This window comes from Lissotriton vulgaris, chromosome 1_1, assembly GCF_964263255.1.
Source record: "Lissotriton vulgaris chromosome 1_1, aLisVul1.2, whole genome shotgun sequence".
Classification (NCBI taxonomy): domain Eukaryota; kingdom Metazoa; phylum Chordata; class Amphibia; order Caudata; family Salamandridae; genus Lissotriton; species Lissotriton vulgaris.
Genome location: NC_141685.1, coordinates 2,123,069,591 through 2,123,086,969, shown reverse-complemented (window position 1 = coordinate 2,123,086,969; position 17,379 = coordinate 2,123,069,591). Strand labels below are relative to the sequence as shown.

At 42.9% G+C, this 17,379-nt stretch overlaps 1 protein-coding gene across 2 annotated transcripts in view; it reads left to right on the top strand.

The window, feature by feature from the left end:
* Positions 1 to 17,379, top strand: part of LOC147751698 (NAD-dependent protein deacetylase sirtuin-3-like) — a 357,410-nt gene that overhangs the window by 296,455 nt on the left and 43,576 nt on the right. For both annotated transcript variants that reach the window (XM_086939215.1, XM_086939223.1), the window contains exons 3-4: positions 1,486 to 1,677; positions 10,122 to 10,354. In XM_086939215.1, the coding sequence (XP_086795341.1) occupies positions 1,486 to 1,677; positions 10,122 to 10,354 (425 nt within the window). The remainder of the gene's footprint in view (positions 1 to 1,485; positions 1,678 to 10,121; positions 10,355 to 17,379) is intronic.

Sequence of the window (17,379 nt, the reverse complement as noted above, 5' to 3'; positions counted from 1 at the left end):
ACCACAGTTTTATAGTCTAATTTTTAATCAACTATGTATGTGGAATGCCTTTATAGACAGTACGCAAGGGCCACACTTCTCAACTAAACTTTGTGTTGATAGATAGCCCAACTAAGGGTTGATATGATGTCTATATTTAACCTCTGATTAAGATATTCTCCTGCTAGGTAATTTGAGCATTTGGGTTGATGGCCACACAACTTGCAAGGAAATCCACACACTAGAGGGGACAGTAAAGATCTTGGTCTCTCAGGTTGTCTATTTCTTTCTGGCACTGAGTCAGCCCTCTTCAGCTTTCAGTCGGAAGTAGAACTCTTCACCGGGTTCAGTGTGATTATGAAAACATAATACTCTCCACAGTCAAATGTCCTTATGAAGTTGTTTGCAAACACCATAAAAAAGTCACTCCACTGCAACTCTCATATGAAAGGGATCACCTCTGCCCTAAATCAAGTGAAACATTTGAAAGTACAGTAGGTAAAATATGCTAAAGCAGCAGCCAGCACTTTTTATAATGACAAAATGCTAATATGAGAAATCCCAAAAGATACTGGATTAATTTGGAACACTCTAGCAACCAAACCACGTTCTATAGTCTTCTGCTTATGAGCCTATTGTCATACAATTAAGGTTTAGCACCTGGTGTGTGAAACTGTTGCAAACTTTTGTTCTGTTTTTTACCATAAGGAGGTGATGCCATTCCAAATCTACCGCCTTCTTCCTGAAGACCGATAGATACATGAAACTTCTGTTTAAAAAATGGCTATCCCATCTATTCGTCTTATCACTTAAAGTGATTCCCCAATCCTGAAAATGATGGGTTAGCATCATGCAAATGCTATACCGTCATCTTGCCACTGCAGCAGTTCGTCACTGTTCATACCTAAGATGCTGCCCAGATCCTGTCTGCCATCAAACAATCCTTTATCTCCATTGATGTCAAGGATGTCAGATTGTATATGTTACTGCTGGCCCTGTCCATCACCTCAGTCATCAATGACTCAATTGCAGTGGAAAGAGTTCACCACAAACACAGACATGCCATTTTTGCACCCAATCTGAAGAAGTTTGCCCTAAACTAGACATGGTGGCTAATTTCACACGTGTTCCTCCCTACATTATTTGACCGAGGAGCGGGCCTTCAGATGCTAGCCACCTTGCAATTTTCTTTCTACTTAATATCCCCAGCCATCTAGGTTGCTTAGAGCAGACTTTCCTTTCCTAACTATGGATGGCAACTAGCGTCTAAATCTATGTGAATAACTCCTATCTCCAAGGGAGCATGTGAATCCCCTTCTCCTTTTTTGAAAAGCATGTTGAAGTTTCTTTAAAAGGTCTGGGGCGCGCGTCTGCCAAATTTGTTGATCATGAGTAAAAAAAAAACTAAGAAATTAAAAAACAAAATTGTGAGCTGTGCATATTTCGGCTATGACACTGAAAGGTTGAGGTGACCCATCGTCTGATCTGTTTCTCATGTTTTCACAGGAAAACTCCATCGGCAAAAGGTCTTTCAGCCATCCCGGCAAAAAACTCAGCCAAACCAAAACGGCCTTCTTCCCGAAGCAGATGTAACAACCTGACTGACATTGCAAATTTAATAGTGCATGGTACTTGCAAGAAAATCATTGTTATGGTAGGAGCTGGAATCAGTACTGCTAGTGGAATACCAGACTTCAGGTAAGGCTGAAAATTGTATCACTGACCGAATATCAGAAACAAAAATATTGTGGGGACAGAATATAGTGTCAGAAATATCGAGGACCAAAATATCTAGACGTTATCTGCAAACAGGTAGGTATAGATTTACTATTCTTAACTCCACATCTGCATACCTTGAAGATATACATATCAATGTATAGATATGTTGAGTTATATATAGTAAAACTTTGCTTGCCTATAGAAGCTTACTTTAACAATATTTTTGTCCCCGATATTCTCACCACGTATGTATGTATGTATGTATAGGCATTTATATAGCGCACTACTTACCCGTAGGGTCCCAAGGCGCTTCGACCGCTGCGAAACCCTTCCTGGCTTCCCTGAGAGATGGTCCCTTAATGGGTATCTCCAGGGTGAGACCAGGCATCCCCGGCGGTCTGGTGGGGCCGTTAGTGAAGATGAGGCAAGCTAATGCCCAGAGTTGCCGAGTGTGATTGCTGATCAGAGTGGGCACCGAGGCGAGAGAATTATCGAGTCCGCTGACCCTGGTCTAGAAACCTGCCGCGCCGGGAATCGAACCCTGGTCCCGGGCCGTCCTCTGCTCTCGGGTCTGCCGCCTCTAACCGGTGAGCCACACTACTTCACGATATTTTGTCCCATTATATTTTTGTTCCTGATATTCTGTCTAAACACCAGGCTGAAAAATACAATAAGAGACAGGTTTACAAGTGATTTATTATTGACTCAATAAATTATATGTCCTATTTTGCATCTGATATGACAATGGATGTAACAGTTAAATGCTTGTTGAAATTATTTAGCAAAAGCTGAAACCTTGAATAAACCCTGCTCCCATTTGGTGAAAGAAAGAGCAGTTTGGCTTTGCCTGATTATATTTCTAAATAGACAGATGGATGAACTACAGATATCTGAAGCTGCCACGATTAGCATTAAAAGAAAACAGCAGTCACTTAAATACGTGATTTGAATTAAAAATACGCTTAGCAGAAAGACAAAGGAAATGCAAAAAATGTGTTGGCGCGCTTGCGCTGCTCTGCGAGACTTGTCCTGGAGTACGGAGGATAAGCCCGCCCCCTCCCTGCCCATATTTTTCATTGGCTTGCGTCTTTGTCAATGCTGGGTTCTTATTCCTTAGTAGGCTTGTTGTCCCTCCTTAGTACCACCTTGTCTTCAATTGTCACCTCCCATGGCGATTGGCCCCTTTACTTCAGCTGTTACACAGTATGTGTTTTTAAGGCTGTGAGCACTGTATTCTTTAACAAGTTTCTCTACATGCAGGCACGATGTGCGCTGCTTCAGCTGGTTAGCTAACGCAGCCCTCACAGAGAGCTCCGTTTTCTTTTTAAAAAAAATCTTTTTATTCAAAATGTTTTACATAATATGCACATCCCGCTCCACCCCACCCCCCACCCACAAGACCAAGATCAAACCATAAAAAAAAAGACTTATTACTTTCATTATAGTTCGTTAAACACATGCGGAGGCAAAGACACAATTATTATAACTACATGGCAACCTATCTATGACTCTGAATCCACTGCAGGAGCGGTGCCCAGATCTGCATACCCCTTCTTCTTTTGTTGGAACTTTTGTTGTTATAAATTGCAACCTTGAGACTGCAGGTCGCAAGTAGCCTAGTCCTCCATTGTAGAAAGGCAGGCGGATTAGCATATAGCCAAGCAGAGGCAATACAGAGTAAAAGTATCGCCATAGCCACAAAAATCAGTGCCTGTATATTTGTCTGCCGCCCACAGTTCGATACACCCAGCATAATTTCCTCGGTTGAGACTTCTACTCTTATTTGGCATACTTCTGATAAAAATTCAGATATATCTTTGATCAAGATATTGAGCGACTTACAAGTGGCAAACATATGTATCATATCAGCCCCGAACAATGCACAATGTGGGCATGTAGTTCTCTTCCCTGTCCCCCATTTGGCAATTTTTTCGGAGTATTATACAGGGAAAAGAATGTTTTATAGAATTGTGCGTGCAGCTTTATGGACACAATCAGTAGGTTATTCTGGAAATTCCGCCGCCCGCCAGTTTTCTTTGCTAAAAAATCTATGACCTGCAAGAACTTAAAGAAAATCCCTATGGCTGATATTATATTCAACATATAGATCTTCGAACATCTTAAGGCCATCTGGTGCATAAACACAACCCATCTGCACCACTCCGGCCGAGGCCCATCTGTTTATACAGCTATCCTGAAAAATTTGGGGTAGATCATCATTGAAGCTCAATGGTGTATAATATGAATATCACCCAAACCCCAAGATCCTACGCACATTACTACACACTTTGTACACCCCTGCGATAGTTTTAAATTTAACTTTCTTAAAATATCTATCGTTGGTGTGCCGCCAAAAGCAGCCAGCCCATTCTTATCCAAGTATAATTTCTTGAGGCGTCGGAATCGCTTGACTGATGGAATCATGAGAGATCAGTTGAGCACAATATTTCAAAACGGTGGCCCAATATTAAGGTTTAAAGTTAGGTAGAGATAATCCTCCTCTTTCTTTTGGTAGTACAATCCATTTAAGGGCCCGTCGGGGTTTCTTATATCCCAGATAAAACTTGAAAACATGGAATCTATAGTTCTAAAAATTTTGGGCAAAAAATCTAGGCATATTGTCCGAAAAAAATATAAAAAACGGGGCAAAAAAAGCATCTTAATCACGTTACATCGACCACCAATTGTCCGATGTAAATTGTTTAGTCAGGCCAGCTCTTTCTTAGTGCGCGAAATCAGTGGGTTCAAGTTATTATCAACGATGTTTTGTATTTTGGCACTTATGCTAACGCCAAGGTATACGGCCTCCTCAGTCACTCTTGAGTCTCTCATAACTATTTTGTTGTTGAGAACGATCTGTGTTTTGCTGGAGTTCAATTTGTAACCAGACACTAACCCAAACTGCTGTGCCTCTTCTTCTATCACAGGCAGTAGTTTTCATTCTTCAATAGAACCCTTTCAAATGTCCAGGTCGTAATTGGACGACTATTCTGAGTGCATAATAAGTTTAATATTAGTGGATTATGGTCAGACAGTAAACGCTGGAGTTTTTCTATCGTGCACGCCGATTTCAGTGAGTTCGACATGAGCATGTAGTCTAGCCGTGCATGCCGTGAGTGTGGATGTGAATAAAACGTAAAACCAGGGTCTCTTATATGATTGTGTTGCCACCCATCTATAAAGCCATGTACAATGCACAAATCTTTTAACGCCCGAAAAATTCTTGGTTTCCTACCATGATATTTGAATTCAAGACCAATTGTCCAGTCCCCTGGGAGATGTAGGTTGAGGTCCCCGCATACGATCAAAGGTAGGGGTCAATGTGTTAGCTCGTTGGATACATCAGTGAGCATCTCTGGTTCATCACAGACACTCCCATAGATGGTGCAGTGTCTCATCTTATTTAGCCCCTTATTATACTGGCATTCGGCGATTGCCCATCTACCGAATTTATCAAACAACACTCTGCCAAATTTTAGCCCCCTACCTTTTGCTAAATTCGCCACCCCCTTAGTTCTGACACCCTGTGTTGAGGCAATAATAAGTTTGTACCCCAGTGTTTTGAATAAATTTTGCTGAGAGCTTTCAATATGTGTCTCTTGCATACAAACGATATTTGCTTCCATTAGTTGCAGCCCGGCTGCGACCTTCTGCCTTTTTTTGATATCATTGAGGCCACAGATATTAAGTGATACAATTTTTAGCTTAGCCATGTTATCGTTAGGGTTGTTGTCGATTGCCTGGCGTCATATCCCTGCCCTATTCTCCTGGTCATTACATATTTGTCTATGTGCCCCATAACAATGTCTTTTCCACCCCTCCTGTGTTCGAGAGCTCTTGGTCTTGCCCCCCCCCCACTTTTCCTCCTCAACCCCCACTTGTGCCCCCTCCCGCCCCCCCCCTTACCATCCAATGAGGCATCCTAGGTCCCGGAGTACCCAGGAGTGGGCGTCCGTATGGTAAGTGCGCCTCAGCGGACCCCGTGGCCTGGCCCTGTATGCTTGGATTGTGCGAGTGGGGTTAATTATGAGATTAAATATTTCCACGAGCTTTTATGCATAATCAAATATTATATCATATTGTGAATTGCAATCTTTTGATATTCTCCCCCCCTACATCCCTTCTAGTTATTCCCCATGCTGTCAAGCGTTTAAACTACAGGACTAGTTACTGAGTTGCATCGCTCAATGCTTATCTATTTCTTTCTTCATTTTCTTTCTATACTTTTGGCTATTTTCCTGAGTTTCTTGTCCCAGTCTCTGAGATTTCTCTTAGGTAATCCTCGGCCTGAACTTCACTTGTGAAGCTTCTCGTTGAGCCCTTATAAACAATTTTCAGTCGTCCTGGGTTTTGGAGGAAGACTGTCACTCCAATTTTTTGGAAGGGCGCGAACAATTGTTGCATTTTCCATCTTCTTTCTACGGTGGTACGGACGAAGTCAGGTCTGGCAAAGAACTTAAACCCTTTATATTCCCTCTGACTTGTAGTCCTTGCAAGATCGTAAATAGTTTCTCGAAGGAGGAAGTTTCCAAAGTGAACCAGCATAGCCCTGGGATATTGGCGTGGCTTCTGAGAGTGTTTAGGTAACGTCAAAGGGAATCGATGGGCACGCTGTATTTCCCTATCCATATCCCAGGCATCAAGTTCCGAAAAGGCTGATTAAAGTAGATTGATCATAGATCCTCTTGCATCATTTCCCTCAAAGCCTTCGGGAATTCCGAGAAATCTCAAATTATTTCTTCTTAATCTATTTTCATGATCTTCGACTTTTAACATGAGGTCTTTTATAATCCCATCATGCTCCTTTTCTAGTTTTTGCAGCTTGGTGACATCAGTTTCCAGATTTTCTGTGCAGGCTTCTGCTGCGGCCATTCTATCTGAGATCTCAGTACATATATTGCCAACTTTCTTGATTGCGCCTTGTAGCTTTTCAATGGCAGCATGGTTTCTTTGGCTATTTTTTTTACATCCTTATGGAAATTCTTAATGGAACTCAGCACTTAGCGCAGCGAGGGCTCTACTGTCGTTCCTGAGCCACGTCTGTTTCCCTTTGGCTTTTGATTCCCCCCTTCTGTCTCATAGAAGATGCGGTGATGATGTACTATTTCTCCCGCTGTTTTTGAGGTTGGGCTTTTCGTGTGGGATTCGTTCTTGCTTTAAAATGATCAGTGTTAGTACCTGGATCTGTAGTCTCTTCGTTTGTAAAATTGCATCGTCTTTTACGTCTTGTCATCTTTTTCTCCAGTTTTTTCCTGGAATTCGTGCCTTGTCCGGTTTCGGTCCATTTTCTGGATTCTTTGGAACCTAAGCTTTCCGGGGTTGCTCCATCCAGTTGTAATACTGCACTTGTTTCCGTCATTTCACTTGACTCACTTGAAATGGACATCCCGGTTTCATATATGTCCGAGTCAGATTCCTCTTAGGAAACTGCGTTGTTTACTGACTGACGCTTTATCCCCGGTGAAGGTGTTTGCATCCTGGGAGAGGGAGAGGTGTGCTCGTGACTTAAAGCTCCCCTTGGGTACTTAGGGTCATTCTCTCTTTGCTCATTTTGCTCAGTTATTGTTGTATCTGCAGTTGAAATTGCCCTAGTCCCTTCATTTCTCAAGATGGGATCTGAGGTCTGGTTTCCTAGGCCCGGACTTTGAGCATTTTTCTCCTCCATATTGGTTTGCTCCATAGGCACACCAGGCCCAACCTCGCAAGTTCCGCTCATATTGCTTGGCTGATCCTGCAGACGGAGATTACTGTGTTTTGCTGAGCACCCCGCAAACCTGAATCCCCTGTTTCTCCTCATCTTCACTTCAACCCCCTCTCTCCTCTTTGATGCCCCTTTGTTGTTCACTGTCTCCCTTGCCAGAGCACCCCTTTCTCTCTCGTTGTCCCGCCAACTCTGTAGATGCATTCAGTCTATGCCCTTTTAATATTCTGGGTATATTATTCACCATTTTTCAATTCCTCACTGTTCCCTTCTTTTCTCTTTAGCTCTCTAACCATTTATCTGCTTTCTCTTCCGATGCCCTTCCTCTTTCACACTATCTCGTGCTCAGCCTTCTATTCTTTCTCTTCCCGTAACTTCGCCTCGCCTCTCCTCTTTCTCTTCTTCTCTCAATTCACGTCTTTCATTTTCTGTTTTCTCTTCTTTTCACCGTTATCGTCCACCCCTTTCTCCTTTTCACATCGCCTTCATCTTCATTTTACTTTCCCTTACACTCACCCATTTCTTTGTATTCTATAGACTACCTTATCATATGTTTAATACTCACGCCCTCATGTATTCTTAGCCCCTCTCACCCCTCATTCCTTTCAGCCTTCTCTCTCCACTGTCACCTATTCTTTTCTTTGACCCGTCTCTTTTCTTCTCTTACAATGTTCTTTACCTCTCTGTTGCCTTTTCCCTTTTGTAATCTCCTCATTATCATCTTATCATCATTTCCCGTTCTGTCTTCGTTTCCTTTCCTTTTATCCCTATATCATTATCCTGCACTTTTCTCCTCTTTCACATTTCTCTATCACATTCTACTGAATTTAACCTCTTCTTTTTTTTTTCAACATCCATCTTTTCATACTTCCTCGTTCTTTTCCATTCACTTTTCCTTTAGCCTCTTTCTTATTTTCAAATGTATTCATCTCTCTTCCTCTGTTTCTCCCTCAACATTTCTAACTTCGCTGTACTTTCTAACATTCTCTTGCAGCACTTGTCTCATTTTGTGACCTTTTCAGCCTCTTCCCTGTTTCATCTCTCTCTTATTCCCCTATCTCTTCCTTCTGTTCTCGACATCTTTCTTTGTTTCCACCCTCTGTCTTGTCTTCTGCACTACATCTCGTGCTCTCCGGTTACCCCCCTGTGTCTCACTTCTCTTCTCTTATACTTTTCTATTTTCTCTCCCCTTCTCATTATCTCCTCTCTCATTTCTCGTGATTTCACATCTTCCCTTCCTGTCATTTATCATTTTATTCCACTTTCTTTGTCTTTTTTCTGTCTCTTTATGTTCAGTCTTTTCTGTGACTCACCTGTCTTCCTCTTCCATTGTATGTAATAAATCTCCCCAATCTACTTGATCGCCCTAGCTCTGAATTCACTTCTCTATGCTCTGCCACCCTTCCCTCCTACTTCCATTCCCCTTACTCATTGCCCAGTCCCGATCTGTCCTACATTCTACCCTACCCCATCCCCTCTCTCCTTCATTTATAGCCTCTCGCTACCTACATCCTCCTTCCTTCTCTTCCAGTCCTCCTTCTCTCCTCTCTCTCTCTCTCTCTCTCTCTCTCTCTCTCTCTCTCTCTCTCTCTCTCTCTCTCTCTCTCTCTCTCTCTCTCTCTCTCTCCCCTACATCTTCTTAGCTGCCTTTCTCTACCCAGTATTCATTCCTTAACTCCTTGGTTTCTTTCCCTTCTATTACCCCATCCCTAACCCCCATGATATCACCCCTCGGGCCCCTCCCCAACGATATTTATTGAGGGGTCCCTGGCATTTTAGCTTGTGCCAGCCACTTCAGAGATCAACAAGCATTTGCAATGCAATAGGTCTCGCAATTGCGAGATTTTGAGCTATTGGCATTGTAAATGACGCTGCCGTTTATGTATGTAAACTTGCAATAATAAAAGGCATTGTCATTTACAATATCAGTAGGTCAAAGTTTCGAAAATGCGTGACCTTATTGCATTGCAAATGCCTGTTAAGTTAGACTGATTCTGTTGTGTCTAGGAAGAATACAGCTGTCCTGGCCAGTACAGTTGTATGGCTTACACACCAACATGGCCACCCATCTGTTATGTTGCCTGCCCATCTCCCTCTAAACAAGCCGTGATGCTATAAAAATCGAAAGCACAGTATCAAGATTGTGGTTAAATTGAATCGGTTTGTCCTCATTTTGCCACATTTTACAGAGCCAATTTGTACTTGGTGAGATATCATTCAGGCATGTAATGCTTAAAATACCATTCTAAGAATGATTCTTTTTAGATATAGTGCTTCCAAAGCTCACGATATTGTACTATCCTCTTTACTGGATCTATACGCTGGAATCATTGCACGAGTTTTTACAAAACAAGCTGTCTCACCTCAATTGAATCATTTTCTCTCTCTGGCACGGGTGAGCAGCATGTGAATAATTTTATTGCTGTGCTGTTTTGCAAACTATTTTAATGCTGGTTGTAAACATATTCGATAGATGCTGTGCATTACAGTTTGTATTAACGATTGCCTCAAATGTAGTTGAGTGTGTCCAAAATATAAAACTATTAACTTAATATTTATTGTCACAATTAATTTTGCAATTGTCAAAACTAAATTAGTTACCTTGTCGTACTGCATATTGTCTTCAGGTGCATTTCAAATTGGTTTAATAGTTGAAAGATCTAGGTGCACTTTATGTCAAGTAAATAGGATTAACTGCTGTTTTTGCTTTTTTTATGTGCAGGACACCTGGTACCGGACTGTATGACAACTTAGTGCAATACAATATTCCATGCCCGGAAGCTATTTTCGATATCAATTACTTTACTCATAATCCAAGGCCATTCTTCGCATTGGCTAAGGAATTGTACCCTGGAAAGTACAGGCCGAACTTTGTCCACTACTTTGTCCGAATGCTGCATGAAAAGGGATGCTTGTTGAGGCTGTACACACAGAATATTGATGGCCTGGAAAGAAGTAAGAAATTTTGTGTTCTAAGTGTATTAAGTGTTAGTACCTTATATCACACAGTAGTGACGTTGCGCACACGTCAACCTGGTACCTTGTGACTAGTCCCTATGTCTCTGGGTGAGTGAGCACGCCAAGTCAAGTCACATCCGTCTAAAGACATTGATAAAGAACATGCACATTATGGAATAGAAGCACGTGATTTCAAGAAGAATAGGTCTAATTTATAGGCGGGTTATAAAATCATCTGTTCCTGATGCTGCAGCTGTTTAGGTTTATACCAATAACAATGGATAGACGGAAGAAAATTAATTATGACCATAATAAATGCATATCATAAAAGCTGTGTGGGGTGAAAAACCGCCCATTGGCAACTGAGTGGCCATCCGACTAAATGCTATTCAATCGCTGTACTCAAGGGGAATATTGTCCCCCCAAAAAAAACGAAATCAAGGAGAAATTAAGCTCAACCTTTTCAAATAATAATGTGTCAAAGTGTTTCACCCAGCATGAATACTCTATCGCCAGTGATCATGAATTCCGCGCTGGGATGAAACCTTCCTCCCGGGAACATTGTGTCCTAGAATGTTTTATCTTTGGATCCGTGTCCCAGAGAGTAATGCCGCATAGAAGTAAAAGCCTCAGATTAGTGGGCATGAGGATAACAGCCCTCTTTTCCATGCCTGTTTAGGATGTCCTTTAGTGATGTCTTTTCCACGATGCAAGAAGAATTATCCACCATAATACAAGGGCTCAATAATAAAAACATCAAAGTTCTTTTGCCCAAAAATGTGTTCTTCTGTAGACGTTCTATCATTTAGAGCGGCCACTCTTTCAATTAATTCCAGTCCCTTCATTGCTAGATTGATGCTATTTTGTATTGTGAAATGAAACTTTAAATATTTCTCCGCTTTAAAGATCCATTCTGTTTCCAACGCTGATTTATCCGCTTCCTTGTGAGTTGGATAGGTATAGGTACTATCCTACTTATCAACACTCTGGTTAAAATGGGTGCATGAGTAGTCTCTCTTGCTCCGGAGTACTCATACTTTAAAATCGTTACATCAATGTAGATCTGTGTCGTCAGATCATATAACTATAGTTCTCAGCATTGGAGCTCTTAAAAATGTACATACCTTTTTAGATCTTTTTCGAATGTGAATGTGCACACTAAATGTATTATTTTCAATGCCACAGTGTGATTTTTTCTGCGGGCGTGTTTTCCTCTTGCCCTGAGACCCAGAGCTCCACAAGAAACCGATGTGCTAAATAGTGGGGGATTCACTTCTAGAGCTGGTGCTTTACTTAAAATGCTCACAAACAGAAGGCATTTTTCAATGACCTGCCCTTGCTTGCAAGCAGTGTGGCCATGAAATGTCTGAGATGCCCATGAAGACAGGATTCACTGACCATACCCGGAAAATTATATTCCAGCTTGTGCATTGGCATAGAATGCAGTAGTGCTGAGTAGGGTAGAGTTCAGTGGTGTAGAGTGCAGTGTTGCTGAGAGTAGTGTCGTAGTGTGCAGTGGTGAGGAGTGACATAGAGTTGAGTGATGTAGAGTGGCATAGAGTGCAGTGGTGTTGAGTACAGTGGTGCAAAGTAGAGTGCAGTGGCAAAGAGTGGAGCAGGGTAAAGTGCAGGGACTTTCAGTGGAGTGGGGTAGAGTGCATTGGCACAGACTGTTGTAGAGTATAGTGTTGTAGAGTGCAGCGACAGAATTTAGCAGCGAACAATGCAGCGGCATAGAATGCAGTGGTATAGATTAGAGTGGTGCATAGAGTGCAGTGGTGTAGAGCGGCATAGAGTGCAGTGGCAAGAGTGGTGCAGAGTAGAATGGCGTAAAGTGGTGCAAAGTGCAGCGACAGCATTTAGCAGCGTATAATGCAGCGGCATAGAATGCAGTGGTATAGATTAGAGTGGTGCATAGAGTACAGTGGTGTAGAGTGCAGTGGTGTAGAGTGGCGCAGAGTTCAGTGGCGCAGAGAGGAGTGGCGTAGACTAAAGGAGTGCAGAGTAGAATCAGTGGCATATAGCCAATATTGTTTCAGAGTAGAGTGAAGTGGCATAGAGCAGATATTGTTTCAGAATAGAGTGGAGTGGTGCGGGTTAGAGTGAAGTGGTGTACAGTAATGGCGTAAAGCGGTGGAATGCAGTGGCATAGTGCAGGGGTGCAGAGTAGATTACAATGGCGTACAGCGGTTTGGCATAGAGTGAGACGTGTAGAGTGGATTGTTACAGGGTAGAGTGCTGTAGTACAGAGTTGAGTGGCTTAGAGTCAGTGTTGCAGAGTGGCATAGAGTGGAGTTGTACAGAGTGAAGTGGTCTGGCCTGACTGGAGTGGTGTAGAGTAGAGTTCATTGGCATAGAGTAAAGTGGTGCAGAGTGAAGTGGCGTAAAGTGGAGTGGTGCAGAGTAGAGTGCAGTGGAGTGGCGCGGCAAGGTGCAAAGTAGAGTAGAATGGGGTATGCATGATATGGTAGCACACTGCCATTACAGACAACACATTTTCAGTTGAAATGATAATTACATTTGCCCAGACTGCACAAAAAATGGCCCTCATTATGATGCCGTTCGGACGAGCATCCAACCGACATTGTAGCAGCAATAGGATCACCCAACAAGGAGTGGGAGGTCCCACCTGCCAAACTACAATACGACCGCCAGCGCAGCAGTTGCAAACATACCCTTTACTATTGCGGCTTGTGCAGCAGGCCGTAAAAGGGTCGCAGCAAAGGCCGCAATAGTACAGGGTAGGTTTTCAAACATCTGTGCACCGTGTGGTGCCTGGTATGTGCTGCTTGAATCTTTGGGGGATGCAATATGTGCCACCCTGGGCCCATAGTGGAGGCCCACAGGTGATGAGGGCCCTGCTAGTGGCCCCCAAAGTCGTACCTTTACATGGTCGTCAGACCGCCATGTGAAGGCAGAGTGAAAAGGGACATCGTAATTCCTACAGTGGTGCCTCCCCAGGCACCGCCCCTATTGTAGGGTATTGCGCTCCGATTGATGGGCTCCTGTCGGTCTTTCCCTTGTCTGCTGCCTTCAACCGACCGACCGACTGAATCATAATGTGTCGGACCCCAGACCCAGATGTCGGATGTACTGCCACTGACTGCCTGTTGGTGGCGGTCCATCCAACATCATAATCAGGCCCAATAGTTGCATAGTTTATTGATTTGTTTTGATCACATTAAAGTATTTGTTTCTAACATAGTTTAGATTTACCCAAAAAAATTTGCTTCATTTCTGCTTTTCTAATTGATATATTCTGAAATACTTTTACAGTTCATTTAAATGTTGTTGTGTGCTAGAAAAAAACGTTCTTCTACCCCAAGTATTCACCCACATTGTCACATAAGCCCTCTCACTTTGAAGTCTGAGAAATAAAAGTAAACACCAAGCTCCCTCAGAAGACAGAGCCCGACATTAGACCTCTGTGGTTCAATGCACAGCAAATGTGGCAAGATAAGAACAAGATTAACAGGCCTGTGAGGCATTTGTGGAAGAATACAAGGTGAGGTAGTGTGAAAAGGCTTTGCTCCATGGGAGGGGCGTACTGAACCTTGAACAGCCTAAAACTAATAAAGCCAGAAAATAAAAAGCCAGAAAATGTGAGTTACTAACCACAAAGCCAATGGTTAGCAAGGGGTAAAATGCATTCCCAGGGAAGGTTTCTGAATGTCCTCAGGATGTCTTTTGCAAATTAGACCGCTGCGCTGTCTGGTAGGGTTCAACCCAAACAAGCATTTGCAATGCAATAGGTCTCGCATTAGGAAAGTTTGAGCTATTGGTCTTGTAAATGACAATTTTTTTATTTATGTGTTGTTTTTGAAAATAGCTAAATTAATACATTTGTCATTTACAATGCCAATAGTTATACCTTTCGCAAATGTGACCCCTATAGCATTTGTAATGCAACCTGTTTTGTATTTACGTGACTAAGATGTATTGATATTACAAATAACAATGGCTTTTAATTTTTTTAAATAATGAATACTTAAATAAAAGTGATTGTAATTTATAATGGCAATAGCTTAAACTTTTGTAAATAATTTTTGTGAAGATTATGTTCAGTATATCTTATTGTGACGAAAATCCAAGAACAGAAGTGAAATATTAACATCTTTTTGTGACATTTGTAATAAAGCTTGAAACATTGAGAGAACATATTTGAACCAGTGATGCTGTGGTGGTGCTGAGTGATGCTGTGGTGGTGCTGAGTGATGCTGTGGTTCCGAAGAGTGATGCTGCGGTTGCGCTGCGAGATGCTGCGGTTGTGCTGCGTGATGCTGCGGTTGCGCTGCGTGATGCTGTGGTTGCGCTGAGTGATGCTGTGGTTGTGCTGAGTTATGCTGTGGGTGCGCTGAGTGATGCTGTGGTGGTGGTGCTGAGTGATGCTGTGGTGGTGCTGTGATGGTGCTGAGTGGTGTTGTGGTGGTGCTGAGTGGTGCTGTGGTGGTGCTGAGTGGTGCTGTGGTGGAGCTGAGTGGTGCTGTGGGAAGGCATGGCTTGGCAGTTCGGGCTGGACTGTTCCCATGAGGCACAGGGTCAGACTGGTTTGCATATGGCCATGTGTGAACTGGGGTGGCATTGTGGGCTAAAGAACGGTGATGGATTAAACCTTGATCTGTTGACTGGGTGTGAGTGTTTGATTGGTTCAGATGCTCCGTCCATCACCACCCCCTTTTGTACGACCTAAAAATAAGGCAGCAGGCTCAGTGCAAGGCCCTAGGCTTCTACAAAACTTTGGGCATGAAGAATTTTCACACTGTCTAGTGAACTTCACCAGGGTTTACAAACATCGAAAATCAGCCCTAGTGAGTCCTCCAAGCAAGAAACATTCTCTACTTGGAAATGAAAGTGGCACTCGAGTTAACGTTCATTTTCAGGTGGTAACAGCACGCATTCGTTCTGCAGGAGCAGCTGTTCTAGAGTCAAAGAATGCCTTGCAAATAAAGCAACAGGGCTGGTGAAGTGATCATGGGGAAATAATATCACCAGTGGTTTTACTTTCAAGAGATTTGTACAACATATGGGACCATGAAGCCAAGCTGTTGTTGAGGTAAAGGAGGATTGGCCTGGTGGACTTTCCTTTACATGTGTACTTCTTATGTTATGGAACTTATGTGCCTTGCAAATAGTTTAGTGTGGGGACTTTGTAACCATAAACGTGTGATAAAGTATTTTTAGACCAATATAAAGTGTAACATACGTCCACCGAGTGCTACAGATGTGCCCACTGATTGAACCACTATTTTTTTTAAGCTAAATTTTTTTATTTGCCTTTTGACCACAATTAATGTGTGGAGTGATTAAAAAAGAATTGGGTGAGTGTCAAAGAGCTGCACGATTAAGTCAGTGTTTTCTTACCCATCTGTAAAATGCTAATCTTAAAAAGAATTTTACAACACATTTGGTGACTTCTGTAAAGTGTATTTCGTTTCTGCAGAGGTGAAGAATTGGATGTGCTACACCTTCAAGAGTCCCTGACAGGCACTGTAAGGAAACTCGCCCTGCTTTCAGCCTCAGATCTCTCAGCCATGCCCCACGCCCCCACCATGAACACCCACGCACATCATGAACTCACTCAAACACCTACTTGGAAGTGACTCATTCGGTTCACTGTGTGCGCTATGCAGCATTCGAATATTGCATTTAAATAAAACTGCGGAAACGACAACTGGAAAAAGCAAATACTATTAGGGAATGCAGAATAAAAAACAAAACAATGTGAACGCGAACGGGTAAATGGATCAATGCCACGTACACCTTAACAGTTGTAAAAGTCATTGCTGACAAATCGCTCAGTTATTGGCCAGTAAAATAAAGACTTCAATATACAGCCTGACAGGGACCTGATCGAAAGTCAGTAATAATTACTGCCATGTCCGACTCCCGGTCGGATCGGGCACCCTTAAAGCACTAGTCATCAACATCAACCCTACTCCACAAAGCCACATTTAGAAAAAGATGAAAACATACCTATAGAACTCATCCCCATTAAAGACCAGCGTGGCACCAGACACCTATAGGAAGAAACACGCCCGGGGTCAATATGTACTTTGTGTGCGCATTGTGCCTGAAAGTTGATACTAATGAAAGGCAGGTGTGACCCGTACTCATCAGGGAGGTGCTGCTATGGATGCATTCTCAATAGTATGGGGTTCCTACACACAATAGGTCGGGCTGGACTGTTAGCTTTTAGGGGCAGGGGAGCGGATCCCTATTGAAGCACGGCCTCGCAGAAGTGTTAACAGCAGGGATCGTGCGAGGCAGGCGGATGGAAAGCGCGTGCAGCAGGGGGCGGAGGAGGGGGAGAAATGCGAGACACGGCCTTGCGGCCGTGAAGTGTGAAGCAGTGGGCGGGGGAGGGGAAATGGGAGAAACGACCTACGGCCGTGAAGTGTGAAGCAGTGGGCGGGGGAGCCCTTTGAAGTGAAGCTCTCGGGGGAAAAGCGCATGCTTGTGTTCACGTGAACTGTGAGAAATCCGCCCGATGGTTTGAGAACTTATTTTGCCCACTAAAATTCTACCCTATCCATTCCTTGCGGGTTGGGATAGGCGAGCCCTAAAAAGGTTCTGCTATGAAAAACTGTTGCAATAAAATTATCTTGGATAAAATAAAGAAATAGACAAAGGAAAGGAATTAATTAAAGATGGACAAAACCTAAAAGGAAAAAAGTAAAGAGGCAGACCCCAGTGCAAGGGCTTTAGCTGCTAGAGAGGCTATCACTCCTTGTGTCTCTGGAGGAAAAAATTATAAAGGTCCATTTTTCCTTCAGGAACTGTGTTCATCGACATTGATATAATAGCCGACCATCAGGGACATGGAGTGGGCATTAATGTGACCTTGTGGCTACCCCAAACATAATATAGACCCACTAGTCACATACGGTGATTATTCTTTACAATGTTGTGGCTGTTTTGGCATAAGAGATCCGTCTTTGGTATATCATGGACATTCCTAGCGACAATGTGGCTTTTTTTGGTATACCAGCGGCCCGTTCTTGTTATATTGTGGACATTCCAAG